Below are 24,446 nucleotides of genomic sequence, written 5' to 3'. Positions count from 1 at the left end.
AAATGCTTTTGACCAAAATTAACATAATATTTAACAAATGTCCATATAAAATGAACCGCAAAACTGTTCTGACAAACAACAAAGAAATTATCATAGTAAATATCACAAGTTTATACTTTGATTTGAGTCATTTACAAAGATGATTTTGTTTTATCTTTACGTACATTCTTTATATTACCTTTAGTTATATGATATCACGGACCAATACACATAATATAAGTTATTTTATCTAAACTAAAAAAATATAATATGTAACTCATATCTACTTAGTTATCATTTCCACAAAAACACAAATGTATATGCTTCGGATTTAAAACTTAACGCACAAAAAGGAGACAAATTTCTAAATAAAAATGAATCGCACAATATCGTCAATAGTATTCACTAATAATAATTAGATTAAAATACGCCCATTTATAAGAAATCAATGCTCGTAACGGTCGCTACTCGTTCGCTCGTTAGCGTCCATTGTTTGGTAAAAGGTAAACACTAGAATTGTGTAGGTGAAAGTTCCGCTATCAAAACTTCGCTAACTGACATCAGTGCTAGTTGGAAATAGTGGCCCTTTGTTGACTGTTTGCAACTCTCAAATTATTTATAAGGGTCAATTGTGTACACAGCGGGGGTAATAGGGACCGTAAATTGTCTTCTTGGCAACTAACCAGATCTGTTACTTCCTCTATAAATCGTGTATTTTGTGTTTTTATAGATTTTTATAGACGTTCGATCAAGTACTCGAGTACTCGGGTACTCGTTGCCATCCCTACTAATTACTCATTATGATAACTAACGGAAAATATACGTATATCATGTACGGTTACATTAACGATTAATAAAATTGGAGGGCTGAAATAGTCTTCTTAAAGGTAACTTTGTTATAAAACAAGTACAATGTAATACATAATTTGAGCAGAATTAAGGGAAAATGTCTGCATTTCGGATTTCCATAATTGTCCTAACTATTTTTCAGTTATGAGAAATTTGTATAGAAAGAAGCGTTTTTTTACTACTGGACTGCTGATAAGTGCAGATTGTCGGAGGTCATCGGGGATAGCAATGGGCAACTGATAAGCTCCGCCTATTTGAGACGCGTCATGTTAATTCGACAGTACAAAACTATAGAGCTGCTTATGGTGAGTGAGAGCGAGTCAAGTTTGACCTCGCTAATTGGCATACAGAAATAAATACGAGAAAAATACGAGGTTCTGACCGTTACCTATGAACGGCTTTTCAGATCGTTAAGTGGACAGAGCAGAGATAAACCAGAAGAGTCGTTTAAAATGTCACAAATGGAATTCGTGGAGAAAACACATACTTATATACTGGTGCCTGAGCGTTTAACAAGAATATGAGACGGGCTCATCTGTGTCGCCCAAGAGTAAGAGAGATAGTTATATACAGAGAAAACTGTCTGTACGGCATCCAGTTTCCAAGAAGGCCCCATCCCCGAACCCTGCACGTCCAAAAAGGACGACATCCTACACGACGCAGGTAAAACATTGGATTTATTGCTAAATGACAATCTGACAAGCCCAAAAGGTGATGTTATGTTTAACGCCAATATGGATCCAAGGGCAATTCTAACAATGAAAGCAACGTCGCGTAAAATAGTACATATAACACAATTCCTTACGGAAAAGTGCAAACGACGTCGACAAAACCGGCGGAAGGAGTTTGTGCTACGCTCAGACCAAATTAACCAGGAAACATTTGATTCTAAAGACGAAAGACGAGTTACGGCTAATGAACTTCCTATTGATAATGGACAGCTAAAACGATAGGACATTTAGTGTACTTTTTTAGCGTACACAACACGGATGTTTGAGTTTGCGTCAATAAACGAATGGAACAGTGTGTTGAATTCCGAGTACATGTATCGGGAACTGCAGACTGAATACGGGTTCCAGTGGGGGACATTCTCACCCCACATGGTGCTGCCAATACTGGTACCGAAACGCATCAGACAGGACGCTGACGTAGTGTCAATGAAGAATCAGATACAACAGAAAGATGATTTGCAAGATAATTCAGGCCAAAGGAACCTGCCTTTTGGTCCCAACTGCCGTAACCGCCATGTGCGACACCATACCACGGTATCAACCGCCTTCAGGAAAAACACCCCGTGGGAGGCATGACGATGCTCCACAGCTTTGAACTTTGATGAATGGGAAAGGAACCTTCCAGTGGATTACACAAACCGTGAATTAATTCTCTCAGGAATTATAGATGGATTTAAAATTGTGGATTCGGACAAAATTACACAATGGGTTAATGTAGACAATTACAAGTCTACCACTAGCGGACAGTTGCGAGCGCGTAAAAAGTTGAACACGATATGCCAATGATCGTGTCGGCGCTTGGGGCTATCCCAAAGGAGGATTCCAAAAAAGTAAGGATAATACAAGATTGTTCTCGACCGACAGGCTCCTTCCTTAATGACGCCGCCATTACCAACCACTTTCAATATCAATTAATTCAAGATGCGGTAGACATAATGACAACCAATTGTTTCATGGCAAAAATTGACTTTGCTGGTGCTCACAGATAAGTAAAAGTTCACCCATCAAACCCCTAACCAACAGGCTTAAAATGAAAATTTAAAGGCGATAGGCATTACACGTTAAAGCTGCACTCTCACAGATTGAACGTTTTGACAACTTTTTTTGTTTTGGAACGAGCCAATTTGAAAATTGATGTTGTATGCATTTTTCTTAAACCGTTAGTAACGGTTTAAGCCATAAAACGTTATTTTTCGAACGAAAATATGAAAATCTGCGATCTGATCTTTTGTCAGCAGTCATAAATCATTGGTTTGCTAATATTGACGCAAAAAATGATTTCCAAGACAAAAATTAAAAAAGTTGTAAGAATGGTAAATCTGTGAGAGTGCAGCTTTAATGGTTGACCAAAGGCTATCATTTGGTGGTAGGAAATGTCCTCTTTTTTAATACTCAATCCGTGCACGCTATGATGGCAAAGAAAGTATTTAGTACTGTTACGACCTAGCCCCGTGGTCCGTCCAACTGTCCCTTTTAGGGTGACCAAGTATTTGAAGTGCTCTCCTCGTGACTGCCCCTAGGGTATTGGTAGCGAAACCTCTCAATGGTAGTTAAAATTCATGTAGTCTAACCATTGCGTGTAAAAAACAAGTTATCCGTGAAGACAACTCAAATCGATGTTTGCAAGTTTCATAAAGGTTGAAAAACAGTACACCAGCGGAATAAATCATCATTTAAATGTCAGAAGAAGAAAAGGTACAGTGGACACAGGACAACGCTAGATCATCGTGTTGAATTCCTTAATTAATTCCTGAAGTCCTTAAAACATTAATCTTCAGCTAATTTCCTAATTCTTTTTGGATTTTATCAAGGAGACAAATCATTAAAATCGTTTTATTTGTTATCGTTTTCTATTTCCAGATTAATGCCAAAATCAAATGCCAAAATGGACGAAACGCCGAAGGGTGAATCGTACGGGATATGCTCCAAGCTATGGCCAAGTTACGTCTCCTCCTGGAAACCTCCTACTTATATACTCACATGGTCAAACGACCCGAAAATCATGTTCGACTGACCCGACCGAAAATGACCCGACCGAAAACGACCCAGATTGGGTCAAATGACCCAAATTGGCTGACAGCCAATCCAAGAAAGCGTCGTCATATATCGTGATCTATTGGAAAAGTTAATAAACATTCTTCTCTACATGAACGCGCGGATATTCAGATTTTCGGGTTTCTGTGTCTTTACCCAAGATAATTAGGTTTGTGAGCAATGAAATCTAAATAAAATTAATGTAAAAAACTTAATATTTGTACTTACATCCCTAAACATTTATCATTGCTGAATCAAAATGTTGAATGATGAAACAAGGCTGGTGCGCCTGGAATGTCGGGGCGTTGCTAGTTTCTTGTGTAATTTGCCATTGTCCGATAATAACAGCAATACATATTATACAAAGAAGGTAAGTGCATATTTCCCTAACATTACCGTACATATGCTGTGGCATATCAGTCATATTGTGTATTTTTATGATTTCTTTATAATAGCTGAATCTTATTTAGAGTGCCACACAGCCATGCAAACTATTATATGTCTCTAACGTGATTTGGGAATTGCAATAAATTATAATAAAATTGAAGGTCCAACACCAAAACCTTGGCATTCGCCTTGACTCAACATCAGTGTACCGCCAAAAACGTATTACTTGGACACTATGTTGACGTAGCACCGGACGTTGGTCACGCAAGATATGAAACAAGACATGTCATCGTTGCTGCGGTTCATGGACACATTCAATGGGACACTGCCAATGGTAGATGGCCGTCCTAGGATTTCGGTTAGCAGTGATGCCTGTAAGGTATCAGCTGGGGCGTTTTTAATGGCGAAATCATATACATGATACGGTCAGACAAGACAATTCAAATGCCCATAAATTATCTAGAAGTGCTTGCATTAGAACCGTCAGTTACGCCATGGGCGCCTCATTTTTCTTACAGGAAAGTGTTTGTACATTCGAACAATATGGCATCTTGTGCAATAATAAACAAAGGTTCTTGCAAAAACAGTACCGTTATGAAATCTTTAAGCAGAGTTTTCTGGTTATCAGCGCGCTATACCTTTCGTCTTAAGGCTGTGTTCAACAAAGTGTCGCCTGTGCTCACAGATAGTGCTTCTCGATATGCGTAACGCCGGGTATATTCAATTCCTGGACAATTAGAAGCTGAACTTGACAATGCAGTGAAGCAGTTCACAAGTAGTGATTTGGCCGAAAACACCAAAAAGGCATACAGAAGCCATAGGAATTTATATTCAGGATTGTGTGCCAGACTGGGATATTCTGCAGTGCCTGCCTCGTCAAGTACCCTACGCCGCTATGCTGCTTTTCTAGCCAAGGCAATACGCTATAACTCTAGTTAAACATTGTGCGTCTCCTGCATTCTGAATGGACTCTACCAAACCCTCTCCAAAATGACTTTGCCTTACAATGCACATTAATGGGCATAGGACGGACTTTAGGTGATAGCGTGAACGGAAAACATAAGATCACCCCAGATTTTTACGTGCATTTCCCTCGCAGTTAATTCTAAGTTCTTCTTTAGATGCAACAGTCGCTGTATGTTTTATGGCGAAAAAGTAATGTTATACCTGTTAGATTTTCCTCCGGAAGGACCTTCGTCGTCATGATGTTATTATTTTTCTCATGGGCCATCTTTACGCATTAGGTTGAGCACAGTAATTCATTTTCAGTCCAGGCTCTTTGAAATCCCCCTGGCACTCATGGGAGGCAACGCATTATGTCCGGTCCAGACTCTATTTAGCTGCTTTCAACTCACGGCCAATTACATCGTTAGATGGTCCCACCTTCGTATTTTGGTATCATGACAGGTTAAATGCCATGACCAGCAGCGCACCTGTCTATCAAAGGCCGGGGTCTCGCCTGATGAGATATCAAATCATAGTTACAGAAGAGGTGATGCCACATATTGTTGCGCATTAGGCCTGCCCTCGGAGTCAATAAAAATGCTTTAAGATTGGCGGTCTTATTGTTTTGAGAATTACATTGACAATGATTTTGAAACTAGACTCCTCCTCGTAGACCAGCAAACGGCTATATGATTAATCTCTAACTACAATATATCTTCCCTATTTCCTACACCTACTATATTGAGAACTAGACGATTATACTCATTCATGCATTCATTCATATTTGTTTTATGATTTACTATTAATGTGTTATATGTATTTTATACTATTATATATGTTTGTATCAACTGCGCTGGGTTTCCTATATTATTATCATGTGCGCGCTTACTCATAGTTTGAAGCTGTAGTTAGTTGTAGTAGTAATAAAGCTCGCCGTACCCCTCAAATGTGTTGGTCGTTTGTTTAAAAGGTCACAAATAAAATTCGTGGGGAAAAATAATTATAGACTGGTGCCTGAGCGTTAAAACAAGACTATGAGATTGGCTCATCTGTGTCTTATAGGGATATTTCTATACATAGAAAACTATCTGAACTAAATCTTTCACAATTAAGGGAACGACAAAAACTTGAGCTACAATAGAAGGAGTAAAACATGAAACTAGAAGAACATGAACTAGTTAATGAAAAAGAACATTCTAAAATTGAAGACTATTTATGTGACGAAGATGATTTGCGCAGTTTTACAGACATTCAACCTGTTTTTTCAATTGCCAATATTTACGGAGCTTCACGATCTGACCGTTCAGAAGTTTTTTGCAGCGTTACCTTCCACTGAACTACCATCATGGGGGACGTTTGGTGACGTTGTAGAACAGCACAACGGCGGTGCTGGCGAACTGACGGCTTGGCTAGCAAGCGGGAACGCACCTCGAGGTGACGGCGGAGATGGAGGATTTTTTTAAGGCTTACAAGAAATGGGCAATACCATCCAGGAGAGTTTTAATTTACAGAAACCTGTCCTTCTTACTTTTAGTGGTATTCCGGCAGACCTCTGCAAACTCATGAGAAATCTTGTCGCGCGGTCCCATGTAGATCGTTAATGTAATGGTCAACCGTTAAAGCCAAATAATGTTCAGGGCGTCATTAGATTATTCCTGGAAATGGAAAAGTGTAATATTACACTATCTCAGTTAGGGTTTAGATGTTAATAGCTCTGGAAATATGACGAAAATAGTAAAACATCTGCCTTTGCACATTCAATCAAAATGGGTTGATTAGGCTAGTTCAAGTATTGACAAAGGCCGGCAATCATATAATTTAATGAAGTTTGTTGAGAAGCGGGTAACCGTTGCAAACTATATGCATTGGCAAGATTTCGCTGCTGAGGGTGTCAATAAAGGGAGAAAAAGAGCTGGTGTGAATGGGTCAAAACTTGTGACTGTAATCCAACAATGAGATAGAGTCCACTCACTAAATATCCAACCAAAGCATTCTTAATTTTTGTTCACGCATAGAAGATTTAATTTCAGACACATAAGTATGTTTGGCAAGATTGAGCAAATCAGTCCTCCTAGACAAATTAAACTATCCCATGGGGAGGCTTGGCTACAGAATTACCTTCATTGAATAACATGGCTTTTTTTTTGGTAGTTTGAACAACGAAATTAATATAAGCGAAGCAAAGAAAGAGAAACCAGCTACTAACCTTAAACAGCAACAACATGTATTCAGTAAGAGTTTTACAAATGTTATTTCAAATAAGCAATTATGAAATTAAGACAACCTAAAATACAAAATAATGTCAACAGTTAAAAAGTTCACAAAACATTTTCATTGATCCTTGTAGTTTAAGTGTCCTTAGAATAATATTCACGTGTATAATGAAAAACATTTCATGAGCAATATTGATATCTTATACCGCTTTCAGAATAACTCTCACAAAAAGTTATTCTCACAGAATAATTTGATTTAATCCAAGATTTAAGAAATGTTCTTAAATCACCTAACAATAAAACAAGATAATTAAAAAAATGAAGTACTGGATTTTAAAATATATGTACAAGTTATTATATATTCTTAATATAGGATCGCTTTGTTTAAAAATGTCATCGTCATCAGAATTTCTTAAATGATGAACAAATTAACCTCAAATGCCTTCTTAATTAAAATTTGACAACTCGATTCGAGACTATCTCAATATAACTGTTTGTTGCCTGCTATCTACACCAATGAACAAAGTGGTCTACTTGGACAAAACATTGTTCAATCTTGAATTCTGGAAATTCAGGGGAAAAAATGTGTAAACATGACCGTTTACATATAAAACAAAGCAGGGAATTACATTGCGGTCCGTGACCGAAATAAGTGGGAAACGAAATATAACCTAAAGTGTGGCTTAATAATAGTCTGTTCCAAACAAAAGTTTTTACATGTTTATAAAAATAACGACGTATATATTCATTCATTGAACCTGTTTTAACGTATCATCAAAGAAACGTCAGCTATTTTATGAGAACACGATTTGATATTGACTTTCAGTGTCTGCTACCTACATCAATCGACAAAGTAGTCCGATTTTGAAAAGCTCGTCAAAAAGTTACCACGAAGCCGCGAAGGTTGTGGAAAGTACTAAACGATGGAAAATGAATATTAATAATTGATATGAAAGTGGATTCACAATCAGCAGCAAATTGTATAAACCTTGTTAACTTTCCTGATTTAGTCAGAGTTATCCGCAATTGTAATTGATTGGTCACTATTCATCCAAGAATATATTAACCAATGAAATCATTTAAATATAAATACTTGCCAAAAGATAACATGTGGATAACATAACAAAGTGTTGCGATTTGTTGCATTGAACTATCTTTTAAAATTGGACGTGACCATTCGCCAAAAGCTAAATATTATTGTGGTTATTTATTGTTTGTCAATAATTGTATTATAAATACTTATGTGATTATTATTTCAGTTACGTTCATTTTTGTTTCTTTTTACCATTTCCTTACGTTAATGTGTTGTTGTTTTTTGTAACGATAAGCGACTCTTGTGTGCGTTGAACAAAATCGGATTATGCGGTTCTCTCCCTTTCCACATGTTAATTATCAGCGGCCTAAAATAGCGCTAAGAGTTATGTTCAGGGTCAGATTTTTGCTTCATAGTGGTTTTAGTATCATGGCGGTCTAGGGACATCTGTATTGGGGGTATGGGCATTTTTGCTGGCGGTTCATGCAGTGGATACTTATGCTCCCATGGTGGTTTGAGAATGGAGGTACGTGACCCAACACCTTCTGTTCAACTACCATATATATAAGTCGGTGTGATATACAAAATTAATGTATTATCACCTAATCTGGAATATTGGAAACTTATATGTTGTATGGCTGTACTTTTCATTTTCATTTTGCTCAAGTCAGATGTACAGACCCAAGTTTGCGACCTTCAAGTCAAATTCGCACTTCCTCGAGTTTTGTTCTTTCTCGATTTATGAAACGTATTAGATATAAGATTTAATCTACCAATTGTGTTAATGCCTATAACACCTTTTTGCATGACGCCGTTTATATATTTGATGTATATAGTCGGTGTACTAACTTTTGTCGTGATATCATTAATAAATAGCCATATCAATTTCGAAGATTATGCGCCATTTGTAGCAACACTAGTTTTCACACAAAAACATAATACCTACAATTCATCAAAGTTATACATTTATATATTTGTTCTAATATTAAAGTATTTCAATACGAAATGAATAGGCAAGTAATGCTGATCAAATTAGCGAAGCTTAAAAAACTATATATGTGATATAATATATATCTAGATCTGTCCCGATATGTCATATATAATACACAATTTTAATCATTCGTCCTGGAAATGTGTATGCAAGTGATGCCTGTCCTGCCGACGTTATCGTTCTTAAATACTAGTCTGTTTAAAAAGTAGTAAAGCCTTTGTACTGGTCTAATGTCATACCAAATTGATTCTATAAAGTTAACTCAACCCAAACCATAGTGATTTTTTTTTCAATCTAGTTTGTCTTTGACAAATAAATTGGAAAGCCATTTGACAAATACAAGTTATGGTAGTGACAGTAATTGAAAGATACTTAAAAGTACATTTTCTTATCTAAATAAAAAGTTTCATGAATTGCCGTTTACAATAATAAACATGCAATATCTAAAGATTACACAGTCTTCAAAGGTATTGAGAGTTTTTTTATCAACTCCAAAACAATTGTGTTGTCAGCATATAAAACAATAAAAGTCGAAAGACGTTTGTAAAGTTACTTGCATTGGACGCATATTAATTTCGGCGTCAACTTCACTTGAATTAAGGATTCATTCATATGTCGTATATGTTGAGCATTGTCGGGCTTAAATGGTTCCCTTGTCTTACTCCAAAAGAACATGTGAAAGAAATGTTGTTTTCCACTGTTAACACTCACGCATGTCTTGGTATTTTCGTATATTAAGTGTATGACACGAGCAAATCTACCCTCTATTGGATGTACGATTTAAAATCTCTTGATAGAGGCCCGCCTTCAAGACCGAGTCAAATGCATTTTAAAAATCGACAAAGGCTACATATAGGTTTCAATCTAGGTTAACTTATGAATTCGAATTTAGATGCAGATCGACGTAAATTACGATGCTCAAAATACAGCCTGATTTTCGTTAAGAATGTCATGATATTTAATTTGGGAAATCTGGTATGACGTAAGTTTAGTACAAACGGAAACAGCTTAAAATAAAAATGAATCGATATTAAGCGGCGTCATCCGACAGTTCTTTTTTAAAAAAAAACACGTTCATATGTTGAAATATTCCCTCCTCTCCTGCCATGAAGCTACGTTAACATGAAAGGCGAGAACAAAATTGAAAAATGACACAAAACCAGCTGGGCGATCTCATATATTCATTAAGAATTTGATTATCAACATGGATTTTTGAATCTTGACATTCTGTTTATTGATTTTCTTAGTTAGAATCCCGCCATCGTCATTAGGAGCATATTCTAGGGACATTAACAAATAGCAAAAACTGGAAACTTCTTCTTCATTTTTAATAAATGTTGTTTTTACGACACATATACAACACAGCACCTTTTTCTGACTCGCATATCGCAGTAAAGTATGTTCTTACTTTAGACCTAGTGTATCCTGGTACGAATCCTGCTGCCTACTAAACTTTTTTGATTTTCTTATTAATCTTTTTATTTATAAAATCAATTTTATTTCATACCTTTAATCATTTTCAAAACTCCAAAATGTTTCATACTCAAAATTTCGGTCTAGACAAATTGTTTACTCACGAACCCGACCGACCCGATTTTAGTGCCGAAGTATTTTTGTTGATTGTTAGTGTTTCAGTTCTAAGTTCTTTGCTAAAATATGAATAAGATACATTACGAAATAATAAGACACAGGCGCTACATACACACATTCAAAAAAAACTTACCGATAAACGATGTAACTATCGCCTTGAAACGTCAGTGAAACTCGAGTTAACTGAAAGATGTCTCTACTGGGGGTTTATACTAGTTTTATTAGCCTAGAATACAACCTGCATTTTCAGCCAATGATACTGCCAACAGATAATAGTTACATGACATAAAAATAATGATTAAGAATGGGCGGAGTAATCGTTGCGAACGAGCCATTCTTAATCATTAAAATATTTCTTCAGGTATCTAACTGTCTTAAAATACTACCTCATCGGCAAAATCTGACGCAATAAGCATGTGTCGGTTGAGTGGCAATGGGCGGACCTTCAAACACCCGCGGATGTTGAAATTCTTAATGATTAAGCGTAGTACTTAATGATTGCCTATCTGCAATTCCATTGGCTGAAACTGTAAGTTGATTTCTAATGGGGGTATATACTAGTTTATATTGCCTTTGAGTACATCCAACATTTTTAGTCAACAAAACTGCATATAGGCAATCATTAATAACTATGCTGAATCATGATTTTGTTTTGACAATGTGTCTGGCAATGAATTGTATTCTGAGTCAAATAGATTACCTGAATTAATATCTTTATGATAAAGATTTTCATTCATGTATTCTAACTATTACATAACCTTACACTTTTAATAATATCTAGCAATAACTACAAAATAAAAAAACGCCTTATTTTCATTAAAGTCGTACACAAAAAAACCTTGTAGTTTAAATGAAATATGCAATTTCGTAAATCTGATATTTTCCTGTACATCCTTTTATTGCGTAAACTCCATGCTGCGTTTCTTCCTCTTTGTGTATGTGTTAATGGGGTCTATCATTACTTATAAATATTGATGAATACCGCTTATTTCATCATGTTTCCTTGTTTACTATTCTTCTGTCTTACATTTAATGTTTAGTAAAGTTTAAACTATACATGATAAATACAAATAGGTTTTTTAAATTGATCAACCATCAAACATCTATTTCAGTGACATTAAACCATTACGTGACATTAAACGAAAGATTATTCTTTGAAAGACACGTTAAATTCTTGAAAACATCAATATTTAGCTAATTCCCCCCCCCCCCTCTTATAGGAGGTCACTCCGCAGGAGATAACGCGAAATTGCGACTTCCTCTGTTCATATCGTGGCAAGCTATAGGGTGTCATATTTCAACATAGATTTAAGACGATTTAAGTTATAAATTGAAATAACTTTATTGTCATAGTTTTGTTATTTAGCTTCATTTTTCAGTAAACAGAAGCCAGTAACAAATGAATAAAAAGATGAGGAAGTAAAAAACATGTGTTTTTTTGTGAGATATTTACGAATTTAAGAGAATTGCGGTTACGACTTCAATTCCTTGTAGTAAAGTCGTCTAGGTTTGTTTACACGACCAAAACGGGTGAATAGGCAGTTAAATCTGCTGAGTGTAGTCAAGAGTTGTATAGTTAAATACAAGTTAAAGTCCCTTATTCAGTTGACGTACTTGTACATGATCTAATTCGTTATGACATTTTTAAAGACACCTTAATTGCCATTTATTGTTGGCATATCGACTTGTTTTTATGTAGAATTGTAATACATAAAAAGGCAAGAGTTCTTTAAAACTGACACCTAAGTACAAGCGAAGTAAATGGGAGGGGGGTTGTAGTTATGGTTGTGCACCCGGCGGGCACTTACCCCTTACTTATCTAAGTTAATTGTTTTATGTCCATATTGGGATAGAAAAAAATCAACACCATTAAATACTTACGTTACGCGAGTAACAAAACAAACCCTCGGAACCCGCCCCATACTAACCCCCTTCACCCTCACCTCTGCCCACATTTAAACATGTATATATCTGTTTTGTGACAGGGTGTGAAACTGGGATGCGCAACTTTGGACATGTACCTTTGACCCTTTTACTCCAAATCCTGCTCCCGTTGTGATTTAATAAGATTTTGAAATACTGTTTGAATAGCTGGTGAAATGTTTAAGGTTCGAGGTCTTTAAGGACATTGGTTTGATAAATTTAATCAATATGTTTGAATCGCGGTTAATTCCACATGAGTTTGTCCCCAATACCATTTATAAAAGGTAAGATCTAATAAGAAATCAAGGTACCCTTCAGGTAAATAATTAAACAGTCTTAATTTAGGAACTATTTCGTAGTGTATTTAGTTTTAATGATCATATTATTTTTCAGGATATTCCAAAACTCGATTACACGTTACAGTACCCGAAATCGTTTGAACAATGTATGAACACGAACCTGTATATCATCAAAACTCATTAATTTTTATATATAATTACAACTTTGAGCAGGTGCGAGTAAATGCTTAAATCATATTGTATAAAACAACCCATGTGGCATTCATTCATTTCTCCATGAAGCATTCGTGAATGCAAATCAGCTTAATAATATGCACAACCGGACTACGATTTTAAAAATATGAAGAGTCAACAGTTTTCATAGACATGTAACGCGTATAAGATTTCTATAAAAATAATCAGAGCGCTTAAAACAGACATGAACAGATAAAAAGCCTTATTTCGTATCAAGCAACTAGTTTAACTTAATCGTCTTTTAAACTACATTTTAGAGCAAATGTAAAGAAGTAGACATTCACGGATACCCTCCTTTAAATCACTGGATTGAATCAATACTTGTTAAGGCTAGGTTTAAACCGTACGTATCAACCAGAACACGGAAGTATTTATTAAGTGGAAATATTATAGTAACTGCGCATAATACTTAAGTTCATGCACGCATGAGAATCACCAATATGACTTTAAATGATTGTGTCATTTCTATTTAGTATTCGATGATTCATGATTCAGTGTAATAGTGTATTTTGAAGTGAAATCTAGGTGAGTTTATTTGTATATAATAACATTTGGTAGACGGGTGAAGGTTATTTCCAATTTCAATCTAGCGACCGACTATACAAGTTAACAGGGACGCATTGAAGATCATTTAGAGACAGTGAATCGAATTTGTTTTGTTGTTCTGAACAATCTTAGACGACTGGACTTTGAAAATGGATGTGCAGAATCCTGAACAGGAAATTGAACTGCCGTATGACTATCGTATGTTGCCTCTCCGCGCACTTCGTATGACGGCCCGTAAGAAGCTTGCGGGATTTTTAGACCTCGAAGGGACGGTTGTTTTGATAAACGAAGGAGCTATGGACGAAGCGGATGTGGTTAACGATTACAATGGACTTGCCGAGTTGGCCGGACTAACGTACAACACCATTCGAAACCTCCAGGTTGGTATCCTCTAATTGTTATGCACCAGTCAATTGTAACCACGCCCCCCCCCCCCAGGTCCGGGGTATAGCGGGGACTTTGACTTACAGTCCAGCCAACCCCGGGTAAAATCCCCGCCGGGGACGAACAGATGGTAAAATCGCCGCAATATGCCCCCGCCACCCAAGGGATCTTAGGTTAGGCCCATTCCCCGCTATATTTTTGCGAAGACAAAACCACCGCATTCAACCGGCACTGCGGGGCCACCTGGAAGGTAAAAACACCGCCCATTTTCCCGGCTATTTCCGGTATACCCCCGGACCGGGGGGGGGGGCGTGGTTACAATTGACTGGTGCATTACCTCTGGTTTCTGATATTGATAGTAGTACACGAAATGCATAAAAATAGCTACTCATATTCTGTCTATGCTTTTCGGTGGTTGTTTTAAAAAGAAAAACGGGGAATTATATTCTGATAAGCAGACAACTTATCGAAACAAAAAGTTACGGTTTTTCTTATATTCGACCCGTTTCTTTGTTAGAACAGTTTCCCCGTTAAAAGTACCCAGAGCTTGGAAGAAAAGCCATGGCCTCCTCATTTATTGTGTGATTTCACTAGGCTAAAATTTGACGTGATCTCTCAATTAAATACCAATATTTTTTTTTTAATCATAAGCATTAAATACAAAAAAAGGTGTAAGATTGCAATATATCTTTCACCTTGTGAACGCCAAAAGTGAATACTTCTTTGTGGCGAAGCCATTCGTGAAAATAACTTTTGGTACCTACTCGGTGAGATATGTTGCTTTCTTATACCAACTCAAGCAAAAATATACCATAAAAGATTTTATTTCATTTAGTAAACATATGATATTTAATTTTTCAATTTTATTTCTTTACAGAGAAACGATAGCCCGACAACGAAGTTTCTTGAAACTTGGAATGACCAGAACGCTACTGTCGGCAATTTATGGAACTTTCTTATAATTCTTGAACGATTCGACGTCCTCACAGATTGCCGCAGAAGTATAAGTAAGTATGGTATGCAATTGACTTCTTCAGTGTCATTCACAATGGGTCTAAACTTAGCTAAAAACAAGGTAGCCAATCGGATTGCGAGGTATAAACAACGGACCAATCCAATGAATGAAGTTAATCATGTATGACCATAAGTTTGACTGAAGGTTGCCCAGTACGCAATTACGTCTTGGGTCTGAATTTGAGCATCAGAAAAGCTTAATCTTAAATGTCAAGAATACGTTTAATATAGTCAATTTTCCCCTGAAAAAGTGGCAAAATCTGTAAAAATTGTCTTATATAATATATCCAACTTTTTTTACAATCATTGCACTGCTCATCAATTTTAGAATGAAACAAAAATGAATCTGAAGTCTCAAACTCAGATGCACTCAGTATGGGTCTGGCCCCAATTTCTCGAAACTTCTTAAGTCACTTATAACAGGATTAAGCTAAACTCTCTATTTTTGTTGTTCAATAAAATGCGTTATATTTAATTCTCTAAAGGTTTTTGAAATTTTATAAGAAAAATTAGTATGTTAATTAGAAGAAACCATTTTTCATTTATCAAAACCCATTATTAGTATGTATTTTGGCTAATTAAAATTAGCGACTTAAGCATGTTAAGCTAAAAAAGTTTCGAGAAAATGGGGCCTGATGCATCTACGTTAAATGTATCAATTTGAAACGCTTTTAAATTGATGTTTGCAGATATATGAGGCACTTATATCGATAAAACAGTGAACACTAGGGGCCTAACACCCTATCTCCAGGTCACATGATAGTGACGCACATTTTAAAAATATATAAAAAAAAACTGAAAAAAGTGGAACTTACTTTCTGATGACAAATCAAGTCCCCCTTATGTGACTTTATAACTTTCTACCAAATATTGTTGAAAATAATGTCAGTATAAAGTATACCTATTGTTACAGGTAATGTTTAATCCTAGCATATTTTTCACGATATGTCAAGTACCCCTACCTTACTCTTTTTGCCGACGACGTCACACACCGTGTTATGGACAGAATTTATGTAACGGGGTTAAACATTAAAATGTATAAGATGATCATAATCTTTGTCAGGAAGATATTTTGTTCAGTAACAATTTGCATAAAACTGGCTTATTGTATGGTTTAGTCAAAGTGAGTCAAAACGACTGTGATTGGTTTATTCGTATCCAATAATTATTATCAACCAATCAAATCATCTCAATCTGCAAACTGGTATGTTGCTCTGCAGCCACTTGTATAAAACTGATATATTTCTTAAATGGTCAGTAAGTCAAAACATTAATTGATTGGTCAATTTGTATCAAATAATTACTAATAAGCAATCAAATAATCTAAATTTGAAAACTGACCAAAACATAACTTGTAGACAAAGCAATTGCAATGTTTTGCATTTAGCTGCTGGTTAATTCTTTTGATTCGTGAATGGGCCAAAAGGTTATTGATCGGTCAATTAGGATCCAATAACTAGTATTCACCAATCAAATCATCTGAATTTGCAAACTTGCCTAAACCTAGCCTATCCGAATGTTATGCAATTGGCTGCAGTATTTTATGCCTTCTTTGCAGACGACAAAACTAATGCGGAAGAAAATATCAAAATGACCTTCATGCCCTTATATCGAATGGAATATTTCCAAAACCAAATAATTCAATCGATAATCTATAGTGACACGAATACCCCGCTATCTGAAAAGCGTTCTGTTTATATTAACAAAACATTGGGGAAATCACCGTACGTTTTTCGATGAATTTCGGAATTCTAAGGGAATTCCCCTTATAATTGAGGTGTATTTTTCAAAGCTGTAGAACCAAGGTTGTAGGTGATATCAACATATTTTCGTCCAATTATTCACAATTTTGTATTATGAATTTAAGCTGCTCACACATAAAATCGAAAAAACAAACACCTTTCGTTAAATCCAAAGTAATGACAAGTCTATATCATTGTGTTATTCCATACTTTGCTTTGATATTAAAATGAAAACTACAGGGACGTTGGTTTAAACAAATACCCTGTTTAAATGCACAAAGCTTATACCCAACAAACACTTACCGAGAGACATACTACAGTATGAAGGTTTGGAATACTATTCCGGATGAAATACGAAATGCAAAAAAGTTAAACACATTTAAGCATAATTATAAAGTGCACCTCTTGAAATGTGCATATCATTAGTTTCAAAAAGGTATATCATCTTTTCATTATCTTAAAGATTGAAATAACTGTTGTTTTATAAATTGTTGTGTTTTATTGAGTGTCTGTCGGTGTGTACATGATGTATATTGAAATAATTGTTATGTTAATTAAACATGATTTGTATAGAATTATTATATTCAAAACATCAAAAGTTCTTGTATAGGAATGTATAAGTGCGATGCAGATGTTTTATGATCTACCAAATGCATTTTGTTTGTTTGTTTTTCTTCATAGAAGGCCACATTGTAAATATGATGTTGTTATGGTTGAACCTGTAATTATGTCATAATGTGTTTATACCTTCTCTAAATTATTATTATTATTATTATTATTATTATTATTATTATTATTATTATTATTATACAACGTATCAAACAATTGAGATATAGCACATATGCATCACAATTTATTTGATTTAATCATATGTTAATGCATATAAACAAGTTAACATTGAGTCTACACTACTGTAGCTCGGGTCATTCAAGCTGTCCGCATCCGTCGACTCTCAAATTGAATAACTACTCTGTGGCGCTTGTGAACATTTAGATTGAGGGACTTTTGGTTAGGGGATGATTTGTTTCCATGCAGACATTTGGTAATTTGATCAGCAAGGGGGTGGGATAGTTTTAATTCTTACTTTATGCGAAGTGATTGTCCTTACTAATTAGTAACTAATTAGCCCCTTTATTGATTAGTTGATTTAATGTAGGTGTGCTATATTACAAAAATACCAAGATTTCTGCCACCGGTTACGGAAGTATTCGAGTTTTTCACATTTTTTAGCAGTGCACAAAATAGACTCCCTTCAAAATTAAAAAAAAAACGACAAAAAAATTGTTTGAACCAATGAATATATTGTGATAACGTAGTTTATACTGCACGCTAAAATTGTGCCGATCTCCATTTTGATAGCGAAATTGAATTTAAGGGCGAACGTTCCCTATGCGGGCCGCAAAACAATAATCGGCCCGGATCGCTAGACTGACAATCGTCATGCAAATACTCGCGGAAACGAATTACAAATTCGTTACTTTATAGTTTATATAGTAACTATGTATTAAGTATAAATCTTCACTACACAACTATCATCATTATCATTTTTCATTTATATTTTGACTTTGTACTAAGTATAAATCTTCACTACACAACTATAATCATTATCATTTTTCATTTATATTTTGACTTTGTACTAAGTATAAATCTTCACTACACAACTATCATCATTATCATTTTTCATTTATATTTTTACTAAGTACTAATTATAAATCTTCACTACACAACTATCATCATTATCATTTTTCATTGATATTGTTACTAAGTACTAATTATAAATCTTCACTACACAACTATCATCATTATCATTTTTGATTTATATTGTAACTAAGAACTAAGTATAAATCTTCACTTCACAAGTATCATCATTATCATTTTCCATTTCAGTGAACGATTGCCGTATATATGCTGAGCACTTAGAATTAGAGAGATCGGCAGCCGACTATGATATCCAAGAAAGGCTGCAAGACTCGACAGGTTTGAATATCTCTTTATATATGAACGTTATTTTCATCATTGGAAAATGGTGTCAACGTTATCTTCTTTATAAAGCATTGAAGAAAAGAGAAAAAAACAACATTTTTTTCTACTTTACTTAAAATACGGTCGGCTCCTAATTCCTTGGTAGGGTCGGGTAGCCCGAACTAAATGTATGTTCTTAGGTCTTATTTGGCAAGGATAACGAAAAGAAAAGTTTTTAAGTTGTGTCAAACGCATTCCTGATTTGTTCGGCCAGTTCCTTGGACTAGATTTGCTGGTATAAAGTATTTCGTATTTAAATATGAACTGTTACTCCCAAATACGATTTACCAAAATAACAACTATAGTTTTAATATTCCAAAAAGGATAAATAAATGTTGAAAACAATGGTTCATATGAAGGGTACCGAGTTTATTTTGAAAGAAATGAACATAAACATTGTATTTCTACCTTATGAGACTGTAGTAGATCACATATAGTATAGATCACATATAGTATTTTAGCATTCACCAAACATTTAATATTGTTGCGCTTTCTGCTATTAAATACACGGTTACAATTTTGTTCATATTAATCAGTAATTAATGTTTTACATAATGCATTATTTAGGAAGTAGTCTAAGGCTTACCACTCAAAATGTATGCTTGATATACATGTGCATGTATGGATTTTGAATAAGAGTATCGTTTGAATGTTTTCCAGTTACAAACTCCGAGATGAAAGTTGACGAAACCAAATATGCCGCCACAGATGACGGTATGTACATATATGTATTAATTTGCGAATTAAAAAAAAACACGATCATTGTATATTGAAAAAGTCATGATTATTCCTAACGTTTCAGATTTGCATGTTATTTGAAACCCTTTTCAAAAAACAACTTGACGTAAAAGTCATTGGACGGCAATTATTTTTAAGAGAAAAACGTAGAAACGGGCACGTAACGTCATGTCGTAGATATTGTGTCCCGATCCTGTGTGGACTGATTTGAATAGCAGAATGGACTAAATAATCAAAACAGTGAACTTTCAAATTGATATTTCCACTGTTTGAAATAGTGAAATATCATGTCATTTTTCTGATAAGTCTTAACCACGGGAAGGCATATAATAAGATGTTTAACAAGCTTTGCTTATATTTTAGTGCTGAATCAAAAGAAAACCTACTTTGACGCTTTCATCTGCTACACGGATGAGAGTCCAGAGGACCGAGCATTTGTGCGAACAATTATAAAGAAGTTGGAGCAAGAAAGAGGGCTTAAACTGTTTGTACCTGGGCGAAATGACTTGCCTGGAGCTTCACAGCATACAGTTACTGCCTACCTGATCGAAGAGAGGTGATTATAAGCTGCTCCCCATAATTTCATATTTAAAAGCGACACCCTTAATCAATACATACACATGCATAACAAAAATACATTTTGAGTGATAAACCTTTAACTACTTACTAAATCATGCAATTATGGAAATTATTTATTATTGATAACAAGATTGCAACGGTGTATTTAATAGCTGAAAATGCAAAAATATTAAATGATTGGTGGGTGCTAACAGATTTACTGTGATCTACTATCGTTTCATAAGGTAGAAATACCGTGTTTTCTGCTCTTTTTTCAAATTAAACTCTGTATGCTTAATAAAACCCATTGTTTTCGACATTTATTCATATCTTCTCTATCGATAAGTGTCTGATCAACCCATTGTCAGTCTCCTTGCGATTCTCTATGACGTATTTCCAATGTTTTATATTTAGATGTAGGCGTGTCGTCATTCTTATGTCGAAGCAGTTTCTAAGAAGTGCGGTCTGTGATTTCCAAGTGAGGTTTGCACATGCTCTTGCACCTGGTATGTATAAATTTGCTTTGATAAGGCATAACATTCCGACCAACTCTTCTTCTCCCCAATTTATTGCCGCATGTAAATGTTGGCCCGTCCTTATCCTTATGGTAGATGGTAGATGTTTTCGTAGGATTCTTGACATGGAAATATGCATTCGGAGCACCTCGGCCATTTTCCATCGAAAACAACTTCGCATGTATATGAAAGTTTTACAATGTCATAAATCTTTACATTTAACTACGCTGTAAGAAGATCACGTAGTAGTTTCAATCTTGCATTTAAACTTTATGACTTTACTCTTTGGAAAATTAATTATTGATACAATAGAAATTATAGAGAGAATTATGATAACATTTTGTAAAAGATTATTCAAACTGGCAGATATGCCAGAAATAGCACACCTAGAGCTCAAAGCTATTGTCAATGCTGTAATTCTTTGGATATCGAAGATAATTTTCACTTTTCATGCATCTGTTCTTATTTTGATGCTCTAAAAATATATAAAAAATATTATTTGGTAAAGCCGTCAGTGTTTAAATATATCCAGTTATTAAATTCAACTAACAGAACGGAACCTATAAAAGTATGTATCTTTATTAAAGAAACTCTTAAAATAAGATCATGCTTACTAATTGTTACTATTTAATTACATTTATAAGCCATATTCACCTTCTCTATTGATTTTTTCTATATATGTGTGTGTTTTAATGTGTTTTTATTATTGTTTGTTATGATCATTGCTCATACACGTTGACAAATTGTATTATAAAATGTATGTGATGTGACGATGTACTATGTGCAAGTCAATAAACTGTTGTCTGTCTGTCTGTCTGTTAATAATACACTTAATTGGCAATCGATTTAAATTAAGTAATACAAGACAAACGTCAAAACACTACACTTAATTAATACAATGTACCATTATTTAGAAGTTTACGAACGACTTCTACTAATTTACCGGCATACATCCGAGGTTGTTTTCGATGGAAAAATGAACGAGTTGCTCCGAATGGAAAATTCGTTACTGTAGACTCAAAGGCGCTGTTTTGTTGTGTGACAGCGATATTCAGAAGCAACCTAAAAAATGAAAGTTTAGTTTGGGTCAGTAAAAACTGATAACTCTATCTTGATCTTAAGGTAGTTTTGTGGAAATAGTTTATCGAAAATTAGTTAAGATTGAAACATGATAAGTTGAGTTATTCTATTGAAGGAATCTTTGTTCATTCATTCTTTAAACTGCTTCTACACATGCATGTATCTTGGTGTCGATATTCATATGCACAACTACAGAAACAAATCCAATAGTCGAAAGTTTAAACATAAACTCCATTTAATGGCAAAGAAAAGTGAAGCTTTAGTTTTTGATAGCTTTCATTAAATAATAGCTGGTGTATTTATAGATATTGATTCAGCCTTTTGTCATTTAAAGGGGCCAGAAGTAGAAAACTTATACCCCTTATCCGGGAAAGGGGAACGGTTATACCACGGATTCTACGTTTCCTGGCAGTATGTGACTTCACAAAGCAAGACATGCTTGATTGGGTATGGGACCGTTTGTATGCAGCAATTATCGCTCCAATCGGCAAACAAACGTATTTTGAGCCAGATGATGAAGAGAATCCATTCAGGGAAGAAAGCCTCAAAGAAATCACCTTTCCAACCTTTTCACCTCTGGATGGGCCTGCAAATTCAGGTAACACGGATCGAAAACAGTCCTATCTGTCTGAACATAGTACGCCGTCCATGAAGGCCAAGAGCGCAGCCAGCACTCCCGTCATGCAACCACATGCTCTAAATAATCTCGATATTGGGGAAAGTTACAGCGTGAGCCCATCGTTCCGTCAAAACAATTTCAACTCCGCTCAAACTGCAATCATAAGCAAAACAGACAATACAAACGCTCACAATGTCACCCAAAATTCATATCCTTCGAACAGCTCAAATGCTTCAGCCAAGAACAAAAAACATAAGAAGGTGCACCCTGTTTCTCCTTTACCACGAACCTCAAGAGAACCCATAGAGCATCCTCATCATTCAGGAGCGAAAAGCGACAGTCACGTGATTTCTTCAACCAATCCCACTGCTTCTTTTGGTACACGTCAGCGCAGTAATTATAGGCGAGAAGTCGATGAAACGTCCTACCAATCATCCCGAAATAACAGCCAAACAATCTCTTCCACAGATGGTTACTTTGAGATACAATTGTAACTATGAAGAATAATTACCAAACGTATACAGTTTGAATGGCTTTTGTGATCATAAAATAGAGTGAACAGCACGAAGCATTCATTAGGTCGTATATCTTCTAGAGATGCACTGTTAAGATATACGTCCATAATGTCCTTGCCAGAACTCATACAAAATTTAAGTGAATTTTTTGACAGAATCGTTTGTTGTGGTTTAGTTCTGGACATGTTAAGGACTATTTATAGTTATTTAAGTGCTTGCAGGAGCCACAGTAATTATCATAAGCTTCATAGTGTTTAATGTTCATGAGACCAAACTTGATTTTACTAGATGTGAATAAAATATCCTTGTGGAAGTAGCTTTTCATTGAATGTTGATTTCCATAGGACATGTACGTTAGTATTGTTCCATGGTATAAAGTTTTAGTTAATAGTCAATTGTTTTACACGTAAAAACGTAAACATACAGGTAAATGACGCCATATCTTCTTGAATTAGTGCACATTAGTTATCTTCTAAACGTGCAGTAATACACGGACTAAAATTTCATGACTCAAATCATTGTTGATAAACCATTATAAGGCAAGCGATGCATATGTAAACTATGCTACGAACTTATTAGAAGGAGCCCGCTTTCGATAAATGCAATTTCTGAACAAAACTCTCAATAACAGTGGTTTTAAATTCCATTAATAATTTTGCTGATTTTATTATATACACTCACTATTTCAGAGAACACAAGTATCTTGCCGAATAGTGTTATTTTTTATTCTTGTTATAAGCTTTTTTTTTTTAACTTTTGGAGATGTGTTATCATTGGCACACGTATTTGCCTAACACAAAGTTTTATTTTTTTATTTTTTTTATTTCTGACCCATAAATGAGTAAATGGGTCCCTTTAAATACCCCAAATTAGCCTAATATTTTGACTTATTAGTTAGACTCACGACGACTTGAGCATGTCAACAGTGCGAGACGATAAGGACTATACTTGCGCTTAAGCACGACGACGGGTACATAACATACAGCTCTATTGTATTATACATAAAGGGACTTAAGATACAAAATTGTCTCAAAATCTGCAAACATAAAATTTCAACAAAACCAGCCTAGATTGGTCAATCCGAGCTAGTATGTGGCCGATAGAATATCATTTGACATGATTAGCAGAACATTATGTCGCTGTTTTATTTGAGATTACCTGTTTAAAAATAGCGCAAAATTGTTTCCCAACTTACAGTGTAAATATTTAGCATGTGGAAGTCACGTGATTAGTACAGATAAATATACCTACGCTATTTTTTTTATTTACTGAGATTTGCGTCGTAGACAGATCGAGTAAATTTCGATTTGGGAAAGTACGCACAAACTGAAAAAAAAATCATGTGTCATTAGTGATGAGAAACATCAGGAAGTAAGATTTAAGTCGTTGTACCCAACGATATCGATTTTTTTTTTCTTGCAATGGTATCGTCTGGTGTATAGTCCCTTTAACTGCGTTTAAGAGATATTTAAACAACGAAACGGAAACATAATTAACACATGATA

At 35.1% G+C, this 24,446-nt stretch overlaps 1 protein-coding gene across 1 annotated transcript; it reads left to right on the top strand.

The window, feature by feature from the left end:
• The first annotated feature begins 13,472 nt into the window (after positions 1–13,472).
• LOC128235284 (myeloid differentiation primary response protein MyD88-like) lies at positions 13,473–23,257 on the top strand. Its single transcript, XM_052950098.1, has 7 exons — positions 13,473–14,134; positions 15,016–15,145; positions 18,782–18,871; positions 19,577–19,630; positions 20,018–20,210; positions 20,627–20,718; positions 22,142–23,257. Exons 1-7 carry the CDS (start codon positions 13,904–13,906, stop codon positions 22,918–22,920), a joined length of 1,569 nt encoding a protein of 522 aa, XP_052806058.1. The 5' UTR covers positions 13,473–13,903; the 3' UTR covers positions 22,921–23,257.
• The last annotated feature ends 1,189 nt before the right edge of the window (positions 23,258–24,446 follow it).

The sequence above is a fragment of the Mya arenaria genome, chromosome 5, assembly GCF_026914265.1.
Source record: "Mya arenaria isolate MELC-2E11 chromosome 5, ASM2691426v1".
NCBI lineage: Eukaryota > Metazoa > Mollusca > Bivalvia > Myida > Myidae > Mya > Mya arenaria.
This window is presented reverse-complemented; position numbering and strand designations above follow the sequence as displayed.